This window comes from Ochotona curzoniae, unplaced genomic scaffold (genome assembly GCF_017591425.1).
Source record: "Ochotona curzoniae isolate NIBS_2020 unplaced genomic scaffold, NIBS_Ocur_1.0 contig_3819, whole genome shotgun sequence".
Taxonomy (NCBI): domain Eukaryota; kingdom Metazoa; phylum Chordata; class Mammalia; order Lagomorpha; family Ochotonidae; genus Ochotona; species Ochotona curzoniae.
In genome coordinates this window covers 30,605,581-30,621,243 of record NW_024466004.1, presented here as the reverse complement: position 1 = coordinate 30,621,243, position 15,663 = coordinate 30,605,581, and the positions used below count along the sequence as shown (strand labels likewise).

At 36.4% G+C, this 15,663-nt stretch overlaps 1 protein-coding gene across 10 annotated transcripts in view; it reads right to left on the bottom strand.

Annotated features, from left to right (window-relative positions):
• SENP6 (SUMO specific peptidase 6) overlaps positions 1-15,663 on the bottom strand; it is a 99,140-nt gene that overhangs the window by 13,465 nt on the left and 70,012 nt on the right. For all 10 annotated transcript variants that reach the window (XM_040983655.1, XM_040983656.1, XM_040983654.1 and 7 more), the window contains 6 exons: positions 14,824-15,050; positions 13,589-13,698; positions 13,338-13,454; positions 9,490-9,609; positions 6,522-6,614; positions 3,090-3,520 (listed from right to left, as the gene is read on the bottom strand). In XM_040983655.1, the coding sequence (XP_040839589.1) occupies positions 3,090-3,520; positions 6,522-6,614; positions 9,490-9,609; positions 13,338-13,454; positions 13,589-13,698; positions 14,824-15,050 (1,098 nt within the window). The remainder of the gene's footprint in view (positions 1-3,089; positions 3,521-6,521; positions 6,615-9,489; positions 9,610-13,337; positions 13,455-13,588; positions 13,699-14,823; positions 15,051-15,663) is intronic.

Genomic DNA, 15,663 nt, shown 5'->3' with positions numbered 1-15,663 from the left:
TCTGTAGAAACTGTGGTCATATGAACATCTACCTGACAAACTAAGCTAAATATCCATTTCAAAACTGACAGAAAAATGAACCATGTTGGCAATTCTTCCACTATCGCATTCAATACGTTACTGCTCTCTCAATCTGTGTCAGTTCTTCTGAAATTTTCTTTAGTGATTTCTATTTCTGGAGTTTACTACTTCTGGAGTTTCTACTTCTGGAGTGTGTGTGTATGTTAAAGAAATGGGGAGAAGCACAATTTTACATGTTATTTTAGTGGAAAGTCAGATTTACAGAGAAAAGGAGAGATAAAGATCTTCCAATTGCTGATTGATTCCCCAAGTGGCTGCAATGGCCAGAACTGAGTTGATGTGAAGCCAGGAGCCAGGAGCTTCTTCCAGGTCTCCCACGTCTGTGCATGGTCACAAGGCTTTGGGTGATCCTCTACTGCTTTCCCAGGCCACAAGCAGGGAACTGCAAGGAACTGGAGTGCCTAGGACATGAACCGTGCTGATATGGGATCCCGATGCTTGCAAGGCAAGGATTTAGCCACTGAGCCATTACATTGGATCCATACACATTTGTTTTAAAAGATTCATTTACTTTATTTTAAAGAGTAGACAGTAGACTACCACCCATTGATTCACTCTCCAAATGGTCACAACAGCTGAGGCGTCAACAGGTCAAAGCCAGGATCCAGGTGCTTCATTTGGGTCTCCCACATGAGTGGCAGGGGCCCAAGCATTTGGACCATCCTCTGCTGCTATCAAGGTACATTAGCAGTGGAGCTAGATCAAAAGTGGAACAGTTCGGATTCAAACCAGTGCTGCATGTAGGCTTAACCCACTAAGCCATAAACCTAGCTCCAACACATATTTTTCATATTCTCTGGGAAGTTAATTCTTTCATGATGCTCAGCTGAAGCATAGCAAGTGAAAGCGGTGAAAACAGGCATTATTAGTTTCTGACAGCAAATCTTAAAAACCTAAGCTCTGAGCAAAAATTCTACTCACATATATTTGTGATTTTAAGTACTGGACAGTTAGCACACATCATGTTAATCCTGTCAACTATACCGAGACCAAATATAATTCAATTACTGAAATATTAATCAGAAAATAGAGGCTTTTACAGGCTTTTCTGTTTTAATTGCTATCACTGAACAAAACTATGCAGTTTGAAGTAGTAAAAGAGCACATTGAGGGAGCATTCCAATTTACATACAATTAGGTAATTCCTTGGAAATGTCTAATTAATGCCATGAGATTTTGTGACTGAAAATGTGAAGACTCAATTTTTAGCACCATATATTTCTGTGGGACACTATTAGCAATGGATTGTAGCAAGTGTTAAAAAACATAAAATACAGTGTTACACACACAAGCATGTGTTTGCTTTAGAATTTTTGGATTTTTAGGAAATTAGGCAAATATACTGAAAACAAAAATGCATAAATTATGATGAAATCATAAACAAGATAAAAACCAAGAAATTATACCACATAAAAAAATCACTTTATATTAGTTTCCAATTAAGATTTCAGATGTTGTTTGCTCAAATTTAAGTGATTATTATTTGGTCCAAACATTAATTTATAAGGGAGGGTAGCTGGACTCTCTGAAGTACCAACATATGAAGTTTTATGCTTTGTCCTATTGCTTTAAATCATGTACTTTAAGTTTTTATTAATTTAGAAGCCTCTGGCTACTTGTTCTTTATCAGTCCACAAATTGAGAAGAATGATCTTATTTTGCCTTGTTGATCTGACTCTGTAAATACAATTTATGGTGAATACACTAAATTTTGTATGGGAAACCCAAATTCCTGTAAATGAGAAATGTAAAGCTTATAGTGGCCAATACTATGGCTCAACAGGCTAATCTTCCACCTGCAAGCACAGGCATCCCATATGGGAGCTGGTTCTAGTCCTAGCTGCTTGACTTCCAATCCAGCCCCAGCTAATGGCCTGGGAAAGCAGAAGAGGATAGCCCAAGTCCTTGGGACCCCACACCCACATCAGAAGTCCCTTCTCCTGGATTCAGATTGGCTCAGAACCAGCTGTGGTGACCATTTGGGGAGTGAACCACTAGATGGAAGATCTGTCTCTCTTCTCAATAAATTTGCCGTTCAAATTAAAATGTCATCAAAAAAATCAAAAACAAACAAACAACAACAAAACCGGTAAGCTCATAAAGGGTATCTTGCATCCAAAATACTTGGGACCAGAAATATTGCATATTTTCCAGTTTTTAAAATTTGAGGGTGTTTGCATATGCATAATAGCTTATCTTGGTAACAGGACCCAAATCTAAAGATGAAGTTAATTAGAACTCCACATGCACTTTATATACACAGATTGAAGGTAATTTTATACATTTCTTAGTATGCCTGTGTTTTGATACAAGGTCAGGTGTGAAACTTTAGGCCAACACAGTGGTACTCAAAAATGTGTGTATTTTGGAGCATTTCAGATGTCAGATTAGGGATGCTTAAGCCGTACTACAATTTCTTCTTCTTTATTTTAAGAGATTTATTCATTTGAAAGTCATACTTACAGAGTGACCAGACAAAATCCTTTCTTCTGGCAGTTTACTCCCCAGATATTTGCAATAACCAGGACGAGGCCAGGCTGAAACCAGGAGTTTCATTCGGGTCTACTACTTGAGTGACAAGGGCTAAAACAAAGGGTCATCTTCTGTTTCTTTTTCCAGGTCATTAGTTGGAAGTTGGATTACAAGTGGTGCAGTTGAGATCTGAACCAGTGCCCATACGGGATGCTTGTACCATAGATGGTGGTTCAACCCACTATGCCAGGTGGGCCAATGTATTAATTCCAAACTGCACTTCCAGAAATCAGGAGAGGAGAGTGTCAACAAAGGGAAGCTAAGGGAACTTTTATGAAATGATGGAAATGTTCTTAATTTTGGTTGTGACAATGACTGTGACTGCTATATGTACCTATCAAACAGGTACTAACTATAGTGATGGAATTTCCCTCAATACTCACAAATTCTAACAAAAAAAAGTTTAATATTTCAAATAGCATTAAGTTTTATTTATTCTGAATTCACTCATTCTTTTAAAATGTTTAGATACATACCTGGATGGTGTATGGAACTTAAACTTTCATTCTGCATGCCATTCTCACTTTTAGTCCTATCAACAACTTTCTGACATGGTGATGTTCCTCTACTTGAGTCTTCAATTTCACTTGCATTATGATTTATTTTTTTCACACTACATTTCACGCTGCATGTGCTTCTCCGAAAACAAGGGTCACTTTCTTCCTGCCCAGCACTGGAATCAGTTACAGCTATACCATGCTTTTTGTTTAGCATCTTCTTAATTACAGGCTTGGCAGAAGAGTTTTGTGAACAACTGTCCATTTCATTGGCTGAAGGAGGAGAAATACAACTGTCTTCTATAGTTGAATATTTCTGCATAAATGCATTTTCATGGTAATGAGGATTAGGTTCGTACTTTGGTTTTTCCAAACCGGGAAAACAAACAACAGCCAAGAACCAGTGTGCACTGTAAAAACAAAAAATAAATGAAACTGCTAAATAAATCATTTCAAACTTTAACTATTTTGGCAATAAACATCAATTGAGATGTTTCAAAACTTTTGCAAATAAATTAGGAATTTAAAAATTTTTAGTCTACTTCTTAGGATTGTTGAAGAAGAGAATACAGTATCTTGGAAAATTTTCTTTTTGGATGTGAGGTGACAGTTCTCCATTCCTTTCTACCTTTCCTTTCTAGAAAGAGAAATTTAGCCTCAAGATGAAAATATCTTTTGAATTCTAGGCAGTATAATTCTCAACTGCAAAAATAATTTAAAATTTTAATTGATATCTGAAACTTGCACACATTATAGGATGCTATGTGACATGTGACACATGTACTCATAGTGTTATTCGCCAATCAGAATAAACATATCCACCTTTTAAATTTTAACATTTCTTTGCCTGAAAACCTGCAATCCTTTTACCATTCTTTAAGAGAAATACAGTGAGTTGTTATTATTGGTAGTTACCCCACTGTGCAAAGGAATACCAGAACTTCTTACTCCTTCTTGTACTTTACTATCTGTTAATTTTCAACATTTTAAAACATTAAATTTTAAACATTAAACATTATCTGTTAATTTTCAACATTTTATTTAACATTAAATAATTTTTTTTTACCATGAATCTTTTTTTTTTATTAATGAGAATAGGAAAGGCTTAGTATTGATATACTAAAGGCTTTAATATACATAATATTCATGTTGTATTAAAATGCAGATACCATGACAAGGAAATAATATATTTAGTTGTTATTATAAAACTTCAAAAATTAGTAAACAATTCTAGCTATCAAGCAAGTGGCTCCTAATATAGCTGAATTCAGATAACACAGTTCTTAACAATAACCAGGCATTTTGGGCTAATATTCATGTCAAATTTTTGAGAACACAGTGCTATTTACTGGATGTAAAGAATGGGTTACAGATGTCAGTGAATTCATTAGCCAAGTAAAATTAAAAGTCACTTGCTATAGCATTCAATGTCACTAAATGAAAAAGGAAAAAAAAAAGAGTATCTTGACATGGATAAAAGTTATTCCAAATTCTCATTACTATAAAATGTTAGATTACCCCAAGCTAGCAGTATCTCTTCAATAGACAACACTGAGTAGAAAGGCCATAAAGGCTGGTTTCATTTCTAATATTTTAAAGGTCAGGTGGATAAAAGTTTCTCTTATGTTCTTAATAATTAATCCTCAGTATCTTCTGGACCTACGTTAACTAACGCTAGAGTAGTAGAAAATCCTCTTTTATCATCCCTAGGTAAAGTGACTCTAAGTCATTTAGAAATGTTAAGATATCAAAAAACATGTTTTAAAAACTGCTAAATACAATATGATACTGTGATTCTTACCTTACAGCTAGCTATATAACCTTAGTCTCCAATACTTTTTAAAAACTATTTTTAGCTATTCCAATATAGGTTAAGCCACATATTTTGCTGCCTTATCTAAAAATTAGGTAATAAAAGAATTTTTTTTTTGCCTGACTCAGAAAAGGAAGCTGAATCAAATGGTTTCTTCCATTCTCTTTTACCAACATAAACTTAAAAATTACCAGTGGAGGAAGAGACTAAAACAGGCAAACATTTAATCTGGATTAGTTCCAAATATTAATTTTTTGCCCTGAGTAACTACTGTTATAACTTAAAACAAATTATTTTTAAACTCATGCTAAACCACCTCTCACCAAGATGGCCAGCACCACTGATGGTAGTGTCTCTTCACAGATGCAGTGGGACAGACACAGAGGCTCAGAGGAGTGAGTCTGTCCTGAAACACTGTGCATATTAGATTACATTTCTACTTAAACTTCAACATTTATTACCTCTTCTTCACCTATTAGGCAGATCAAACGTTAATTTTATAATAAATTAGTATCAAAAACTCTACTTTGGGAGGAATGAAAAAATTAAAGTTTTAAATTTCATTTGTGGAATCTTGATTTTTTTTTCTAAAAAATATATAGCTTTGAAGAAGTTGTGCTTTACAGCTATAAAAGCACTTTGACTCACTCTACCCATTCTTCAGTTGGCTCTGGAGAGAGAGAGCAAAGATCTCATAAATCATGATTTTAAATAAACGGAATTTAGTAAACTGTAGAGGGACTTGTTTTGCAGTAAGAAAAGGAAAATAAAAAGCACATTCAGAAACTATCCTGACTAGCTGCACGTACTACACAATTACACAAAACACTAATTTCAGACAAGATTACTCTGAAACCATGGCAAAATAAGACAAAGTAGGTCCATCCCATAATTTGTTTAAGCAGGGAAAAACAATAGGACACAGTACCAATACAAAAAATACAAATATGTTCTTTTAATTCTGTATTAATAATCACTACTTGTTTATCCACCTTAGACCCTTCTTTAAAGCATCAAATCCAAGTTCAAACTCTGTTACAAGTCCTTTTAACACCCTGGTACTAAGAGGCCCTGAGTTGCTGCTATGTTCTCTCCTGTCATACCTTGTAAAGCAAAGTTGTCCGCCCACCTACAGAGTAATTCCGGAAGGCAAGGGAAGGGGAAAAAATGCAGTACAGCTCTCAGCTGCTATTGCATAACATTGCCATTATTTGAGCAAATGCCTCAAATCAATCAATCAAACAACTTTTCACCATTTTCGTTGAGAGAGGTTTTAAACTAAAAAATTCAAAATCTTCTGTGAAAGCTCATTGATTTGTTTTATAATCTTTTTTCCTATGTGATTCTTGCTAGATAATAAGCACCACCAGTATCTTTCAAATAACATCATTCAACATTAACCAACATGAGATCAGAAAGGTACCTGGTTCAGTATTTGTCAAATTTACTCATACAAGTTACACTGAGAAACGATGAATCAGTATAAGGCAGGCATATTCAGTATACATATAACAGATTTCAGAAAGATGTTTTAAAATAGATTTTTATGTCAAAAATACAATTGCCACCACATTTTCTCAAAGAAAATTCATACTCACGCTTCATTAAGGGGTACAAAAATAAAATCTTTCTCAAAAATATCTACATGCCGGGTCCATGTTTTTACTCTCCCATGTCGCTTCTGCTGTATTCTGTAAAGACATATAGTATAAGTCCTAAAATAACTCTAGTACTTCAAATTACATACAGTGTCACATAAACTGTTAAGGCTCAGATAAATGTAGTTGCAACAATTGCACAAGATGGTTTAACAAATGGTGAAAACAACATGATACTAGGAAGGTATTACTGGCCTATCACTGAACCTTAGGAGAAAGAGGTTACTAAACTCCTGCCTCTGATACTGTATCATTAATTCCTGATACTGTATCATACAAATAATAGTATTTGTCTTCCAAAGACTTTCCACTACTTTAACTACTGTGGTAGTGGCATAGAAACTATATTGGGTAGTGTATCAAAGTATCACACTACAAGACAAACAAACAAACAAAAAAACCCAGCCAGAAAAGTGTGGACATGATCTGAAGGCAGATGAGGCAGGACAGACTAAAACAATGGACAAAATAAATGACTATCATCAATTCTTTTTTTAAAAAAAGGTTTATTCATCTTTATTGGAAAGTCAGGAATATAGAGAGGAGAGACGGAGAGGAAGATCTTCCATCCACTGGTTTATCCCCCAAGTAGCCTCAACGGCTGGAGCTGAGCCAATCTGAAGCCAGTAGTCAGGAGCATCTTCCAGGTCTCCCAAGTGGATGCAGGGTCCCAAGATTTTGGGCCGTCCTCAACTGCTTTCCCAGGATACAGGCAGGGAGCTGGATGGGAAGCCGGGCTGCTGGAACAAGAATTGGTGCCCATAGAGGATCCCGGAGCATGCAAGGAGAGGACTTTATTTGGTATGGTACCATACTGGGCCCCAACTGCCATCAATTCTAAGATGCAAATTAGAATTGCTAAAGCAGTAGAAAAAATATTATCTGCAACAGCCAAATGTGTAAGACAAGTATCAGTATCATTATGAACCTATATGGTGAGGATTTAAAAATCAAACAAACAAAAAAACTCAGGCCTCATATGTAGAATAGTACAAATACACCTAAAATGTTTATAGGAAAATAGAACCAAGTTTCTTTTGGCACAAAAAAATTTTGAAATCTAGGGCTCAGTGTGGTGGCCTAGTGGCTCAACTCCTTGCTTTGAATGCATTGGGATCCCAGATGTGTGCCAGCACTAATCCTGGCAGCCCTGCTTCCTGTCCAGCTTCCTGCTTGTGGCCTGGGAAAGCAGTTGAGGATGCCCCAGAGCCTTGGGACCCTGCACCCGTGTGGGAGACGTGGAGGAGGTTCCTGGCTCCCGGCTTCGGATTGGCGCAGCTCTGGCCATTGTGGTGACTTGGGGAGTAAATCATTGGATCGATGATCTTCCTCTGTCTCTCCTCCTCTCCGTATATCTGACTTTGTGATAAAAATTAAAGATAAATCTTAGAAAAAAAATTTTTTGAAATCTATGCATAGGGTTTTTTTTAATGGTAAACATATTCCATGAGTTTTTTGAAGACTCATGGGTTTAAAAATTTACTTCTGTTACAAAAAGCTTATTTTCTAATTCTATTTTTATGAACATTTTGAAGTAATCTCAATTGTCTTAAAAGAACCTATTTAAAGCATTAATTCTGGGGCCAGGGTTGTGGTGCAGCTGTTAGAGCTGCTACCTGTGGCATGAGCAACCCATATAGGTTGCTGTATTGAGTCCTGGCTGCTCCATTTCCCATCAGCACTTTGTGAATGTTAGTAGGAAAGCTGCGGTTTGAGGCCAAACTGCTTGGGACCTGGAAGATGCTCCTAACTCCTGACAGGCCCAGCTCTGGCCAATGCAGCCATTGTGGCCATTTGGCAAATGAACCAACAGATGGAAGAGCTCTGTCTCTTTTTATGCAACCCTACCTTTCAAATAAATAAGTCTTTAAAACAAAAAAAGAAAAAAGGTACAAGCGCCAAGGGTCAGTGCAGAGGCACATTATGTTAATCTTCTGACTGTGGTGCTGGTATTCTAAACCGCTGAGTCCTGGCTGCTCCAATTCCAATTCCACTCCCTTCTTATGACCTGAGAGTGCAGCTGTGGGTCTCTGCACCCAAGTGGGAGTCCTGGAACAATCTCCTCGTTCCAGGTTTGCAGCTCGCCCAGCTCTGACCATGATAATCATTTGGGAAGTGAACCAGTGGATGGAAGATCTCTCTCAGTCTCTCCCTCTAAGTCTGATTTTCAAGTAAAATAAATAAATCCTTAAAAAAAAAAAAACATATTCACAATTTCTCCTTTTAGATGTTAAGGATGAAAAACCTAAAATAAAACAGAACTATCTAAGAATTTTTTTTATCAAATAGAATCATGCCATATTTAGTAAGTACTGTTCTAACAGATTATCTATGAAATTTAGAAAATCTTGAGGTATTAGAATATTTTGAATTGCTTTAACTTTGCAAAAATATAGTAGAATGAAATGATGGTGCCTCATAGCAGATGCAGAGGCAGCTGAATATGAACTTGTGAAGATTGAAAATTATCCTCATTGATTTAGTATGTTTTCTTCCCTGTTAATGAATTTAAAAAAACAGTTGTAGACTTTTTTCTCAAATTATTCACTCTTTGCCTATGGATTTGATCACTCGTTATCTACGGATTTTACTCTATATCAATGGTCAGCCAATCAGAGGCAAAAAACAAAACAAAACCCTGCACATGTACTGATATGCACAGATTTTTCCTTGTTATCACTCTCTAAACAATAACTAATAGTAATTCTGTTCACACTGCATATTAGGTATTGTGACTCACAGATGATTTAATGTATGCAAAAATGTTACTGAACTATATGCAAATGTTATTCCATCATTTATGTAAGGGACTTGAACATTCTAATTTTGCTAGCAGCATGTGTCTACTGACTGTGCCTGGTTTGTTACACAGATAAACTAAATTAATTACATTTAAAGTTTGACTTACGATAAATTAGTTGTTTCATGATTTCTCCTTTCTCTCTGATTAAGGCGTTTATAGAAAAAAGAACTGAATATATGAATTCGATCGGCTTCTTCTTTCTTGAGTTTTTCAAGCACCAAATATCTATTTTATAAAAAAGAATTCCAAAGCACAAATGTAACAATACACTTTATTTTAAAACAGTTAAACAGTGATGAAATAATTATTAAACAATCATTCATTGCTATTACTTTGAAAGAAATCATAAAACAAATTTTAATTCAGATTCTAGACAATGATAATCACCATCATAATCAATTATCTTCAGGTAGTGAAAGGGTACGACTGACACTAAAACCATATCCTGAGGGGTGGGCATTTGCAGCAGTGATTAAGGCAGTCTTTAGCATGCCTATGTTACATACTGGAATGCCTGGATTTGACTGTTGACTCTAACACCATTTCTAGCTTGTTGCTAATGCACACGCTGGAGACAGCAGGTGACGGCTGAAAATTTGGGTTGCCCCGTTTAGTGGCAGACCTGGATAGAGTCCCAAGCTCTTGTTTTAGCCTGGCCCAGCCCTAACTGCTTTGGGTATTTGGGCAGGAAACTAGTTGATGAAAGAACTTGCTCTCTTGCTTGCTTTCCCTCTTTCTCTTAAATTTGTACTTCAAATAACAATTTTAAAACAATATACAACTTGAAAGATCTGTTGAAAGGGCAGACACTAAATTAAATTAAAAGAAGCACATATCCAAGCATTTATAGAGTAACATTATAAAAGTACTATTACTCATTATAGCTAAAACTCATAAATGGCAAATATTTGTCAATTAAGCAATGGAAAAGTAAAATGTGATATAGCCAATGGAATATTTTCAGCAACAAATAGAAATGAAGCAGTAATACAATTACATAGAAGAACCTTGAAAATGTTTTGTGAAGTAAAAACAAAACCCAGTCAAAATGGGTCAAATAGTGTAAATTTTTTTATGCTAAATGTTTATAAAATGCTAATTCAGAGACAGAGGAGCTCATTGGCTGCCTAGTGTTAGAGTGGAACTAAAAACACCAAACTTCACATCCTAAGTGAGTTAACTCCACTTTATGTAATAAGCATACTCAGTAAAGCTGTTACCTTTCTGTATTGCTTAATTTTGAACTGTTTGATGAACCCAAAATGAGTTCCTGACTTCAGGCATTGTCCTGGCCACTGCCAGCTGCTGTGGGATGTGGGCAAATGAACCAGCTGTCAATTTCTTTTTGAGTTTCAAATCAAATACATAAATGAACAATTTGGCAAATAAATAAGCCATGAAGACCCAGTCACTAATTACTTTTTATGGAAACAGAAAGGAAAAAGAACTTCTACTGCTGTTTGGTAGAAACAACCAATTAAACCTGCAGGAGTGAAGGATGGCAAATCAGAATGAGGCTGTATATATTTGAAAGTTACAGTTACAAAGAGAGAAGGCAAGACAGAGAAACATCCATCTGCTAGTTTATTCCTCCAATGACTGCAAGGGCCAGTGTTGAGCCAGACCAAAGCCCGAAGCCAGGAACTTCATCTAAGTTTCCAATGTGGATGGGAGGGGGGTCCAAGCACTGGACCCACTTCCACTGCTTTTCCCGGGCCATATGTGGGAGCCATATTGGTAGGAGAGAAGACAGGACATGAACCAGGGCCCATATGAGATGCCAGGATGACAGATGTCAACCTTACCTGCTGAACCACAAGATTTGATCCTAACTTTTAAGTTTTCCCTGGCAAAATAAAGATTTTCTCTCCCGATAAAGCAATCTTACTTAAGCTGGTTTTTTCCCCCTTTTTAAAGATTGATTGATTGATTTGAAAAGCAGAATGACAGGGAGAAAAGGAGAGTTAGGGAAGTTTTCTACCTGCTGGTTCATACCCAAAATGGTTGCTGTACTCCACCCAAAAACATGATATTGTTTTATACATTTATGTCAGGCATTTCAGTGGCTTGATTTGTTTAGATGGCATATATAAATCAGGAATGACATACATACCATTTTAAAAACAGGGGTAAAAATAACTGAAATTTACTATCCTAAATTTTTATATTTTACTTGAAGGTGGTACAGAGAGACAGAGACACAGACAGATCTTCTAACTGCTAGTTCACTCCACAAATAGCCCCTATGGCCAAGCTGGGCTTGGATTATTCCAGGTTTGCCAATGGGTGCTGGGGCCAAAAGTTATGGGCCATCCTCTGCTGCTTTCCCAGAGCTTTAGAAGGGGGCTGGATGAGAAGTGGAGCAGTTGGAATGCCAACTGACGCTCATACAGGATGTCAGTGATGCAGTCATAGGATTAGTTACTATACCACCACGCTGACACCTATCCTTAATCATTTTTAAGGATTCAGTTTGGAGCCAGTCTTTTGCTGTAGAAGGTAAAGCCACCACCAGCGACAGAACTATACAGATTGGTTCATGTCTGGCTGCATGCCTTCACACCTATCTCCATGTTGATGAGCTGGGATAAGCAATGAAAGATGGCCCAAGTGTTTTGGCCACTGGTGTCCATGTGAGAGATATGGATGAAGCTTCAGCTTGATCTGGTGTTGACCACTGTGGTCACATAGGGAGTGAACCAGTAGACAGAAAGCCTCTCTGCCTAAGATAGATCTCTATCTCCTTTAGAGAGAAAAAAAAAGATAGATTGAGCAAAATCTATCTTACACACACAAATATATTCACACTACAAGACATAAGTTTCCAAAGTCTTGTTCATATTGCAAAAATAAAACCCTACATCTATGAAACCATTTTCTTCTTCCTCTGTCCCTAGCCTACAAAAACTAGCACTATCCTGTTTCTATGAAGGTGATGGATTTAGATACCTTATATAAATGTCTTTCTGTGATTGTTTCAATCGACTTTGAGCAGTATCCTCAAGGTTAACTCATGTGTGATGCAACATATCCCTTTTTATGCTTTTAATTTTTTGACTGAAAATTTTTATTTATTATTTGAAAGGTAGAGTTACACAGAGAGGAGACAGATAGAAAGTCTTTCATTCACTGGATCACTCTTGAAATGGCTCCAACAGGCAGGCCTGGGCCAGGCTAGAGCCAGAAGAATGAAGCCTCTGGGTCTCCTGTATGGGTGCAGGAGCATAAGCAACTGGGACATCTTTGGCTTTCCAGGGATATTAGGACAAAGTTGTTATCAGAAGTAGAGCAGCTGGAACTTGAGCTAGTGCCCAGAGGGATACTGGTGTTGTAGGCAGAGGCCTGCTTTGTGTTTCAGATATGTATCCAGAGTAGGCATGGCTAGAACACATGGCAGTTCATTTTTTTTAACCAGTTTTTATTTCTTTGATATGTAGAAATACACAGGTGTAGAAAGAGAGACAGACATAATGAGAATATATACTTTCTTCTGCTGGTTCACTCCTAAATGCCTGTTGGAACTAAGCTGAACTGAAGAAAAAAGCTAGGAACTCAAACTATGTCTCCATTATGGGCAGTTTGAGCCATTACTGCTAGTTTACAGGGTCTGAATCCACAGTAAGCTGAAGTCAGGAGCTGCAGCCAGAGCTAAGCATTGCATCCATGCAACTCCAACTAAATTGCTAAAATGTTTTCATTCACTTTCTTAAATAACCTTTCACCTAGATTTCTACAATGCACATTTAAACTCACACATGAATAAACACACTGGATATAGCTAATATAAACATATGAAACATGAAAGTACAAATAGACATATTAAATAACTTCTCAAATGTTACATAGTAAATGACAGTGATTACATTAAAACCAGTTTAACTCTGGGAAACAAAAATATACACCGTGATAAAATGTTGGAGTATTGCTACAAAATTAGTTGAAAATGAACTTACTTCAAATAGAAGTCTATAATAACATCATTTAAAAATTCTCCTTCAGTTAGGCAGTGTAGGTCTTCATTAGTTACAGAGATGCCTCCCTTAGCTGGAGGTGGTGGATACACAATCAATCTACAACAAGTAAATAAAGAAAAAACAGAACAAGAAACCAAATAAATCCATATCCAAATATGTATATATTTTTAAAATGAAATGCAGTGATGCAACACACTTAAAGCATCACAAATATAAAGGAATTCTCTTACTTTTCTACAGGACCAATAAATATAGTGTGGTTTTCTCCAGCTTCCTCCTCATCATCAAAAAACTGGAACTCATGTTTATTTCTAAGTTGTATTTTAGATTCAAAAGACACCTGGAGTAAAAGATCAGTTCAGAAAGCCAGCTGAGAAAATTTTCAGTGGAACGAACAAGCACAAGAAAAAAATATTTCTCAATTAAAGAGTACTAAAAATAGAAATCTAAATGCTATGTATTCTAACAATAGACAAAGCTAAGGAGATACCTTCTTTTTATCTATACCTGGCAAAGTGATACTCTCAATTTATGAAACATTTGTACTGTCCACATTAAATTAGATTCTGCTATTAAGATTCAAGGAATCTTTAAAGAAACCAATGTGTTTTTTTCTTACAGCAGTGGAGACCTATCAATGTTCGATGGCTAGGCAACTTGTTAGATGTGGGGGCAGCAGAGGTTAAAGGAACAGAGTCCAAGGAGTTTCAAAGTTACCATAGAGATAAATGAAACAGGGGGGCCTCAGAGAGAAGGGCCTTCTGGTGAAATTCGAGTCTTTCCTATCTGCCTTTATGACTTCTGTTACTCTTCCTCCACTGAATTAGTGTTGTAGCTAACGCAACAAAAGAATGATTCTTTCTCCCATTTTCTTTCCCCTAAACTATTGTGAAAATAGCTCCTTTCTGGTGAGGCATTCAACTATCCCAAGAGTGTATGTATCTTGGATACCCATATTTTCTTATCTGTAGCCAGTTTAACATATTTGCTCCTAATTAAGAAATTCAATTGCTATTGTTAACATCTGTATTATTAAACATCATATGCAATTTGTCTTATAGTATAGCATGATGGCCTATGGTACAGAGGGCTTCATTAATTACTTGAGTAATTATTCTAGAATGATATAAATTTAGATAACCAAGTCAAATAGTATGTATTCTTCAATTAATAAGTGTTGAATTATATGCATTTTCTACATACAATTCGTCAGAGATAAAAAGACAAACCTAAGACACAGGGTAACAGGAATAAAAAAATATAACAGTGTTGAAACAATACATGCACTTCTGAGGCCTGTTTCAACTACTGATTGTGTTATGAGTCATCAATGCAACATAATTTTGATGTAAGTTGTTTTATAAAGCAACTATAAAGTAACTAATAGTAAAATGAGTGGTATTACATTAAGTCATTCACAATTAGCTATTTTATACTATTTTTAAAATCTTATAAACACACTTACAGTTTTAATTTTGGTTTCTTTTTGCACTGAACTTCCTTTGATACTTTCTTCATAGGTTTTTGTGCAGGCAACAAGTCTACTATTGGCTTCATCAAAGGGAATTTTTGCAAAAAAGTTGGAAATATTATTCTTAACACCAATGTCAGTAATGATACTTTCAAATATCATATTAGCTTGAGCATCAAGGCCATTTTGAAAGATTAAAATTATATATTGTTCTTCCAAATCTGAAAAGAAGTAAAATAACAAAATAAGTCAACAAATAATTTTAACAACTAATTATTTGCAAGATTTTTGCAAATCCTGGTATAAATGTTCAAAACAATGTTTGGAACACAGCAGATAATCCAAAAACTCCAGAAAAGATCGAGGAATGTTTCTTGACAATGTCACTTAAGCTATTAAGAGTAGCAGGACGGGCCCAGCGCAGTGGTTAAAGTCCTCGCCTTGCACGCCCGGAATCCCATATGGGTGCTGGTTCTAATCCCGGAGGCCCCGCTTCCCATCCAGCTCCCTGCCTGTGGCCCGGGAAAGCAGTCAAGGACGGCCCAAGGCTTTGGACCCTGCACCCGTGTGGGAGACCTGGAAGAGGCTCCTGGCTTCGGACTGGCATAGCATCGGCCGTTGTGCTCACTTGGGGAGTGAATCATCGGACAGAAGATCTTCCTCTCTGTCTCTCCTCTCTGTATCCGCCTTTCCAATAAAAATAAATCTTAAAAAAAAATTAATATAAAAAAGGAGTAGCACACATCACTGTAGCAGCAGTACAAGAAGTTTATTCATTCATATACGCAACTAATATATTTCCTCAAATAGGAGCCAAATCTATTTAATAATAAA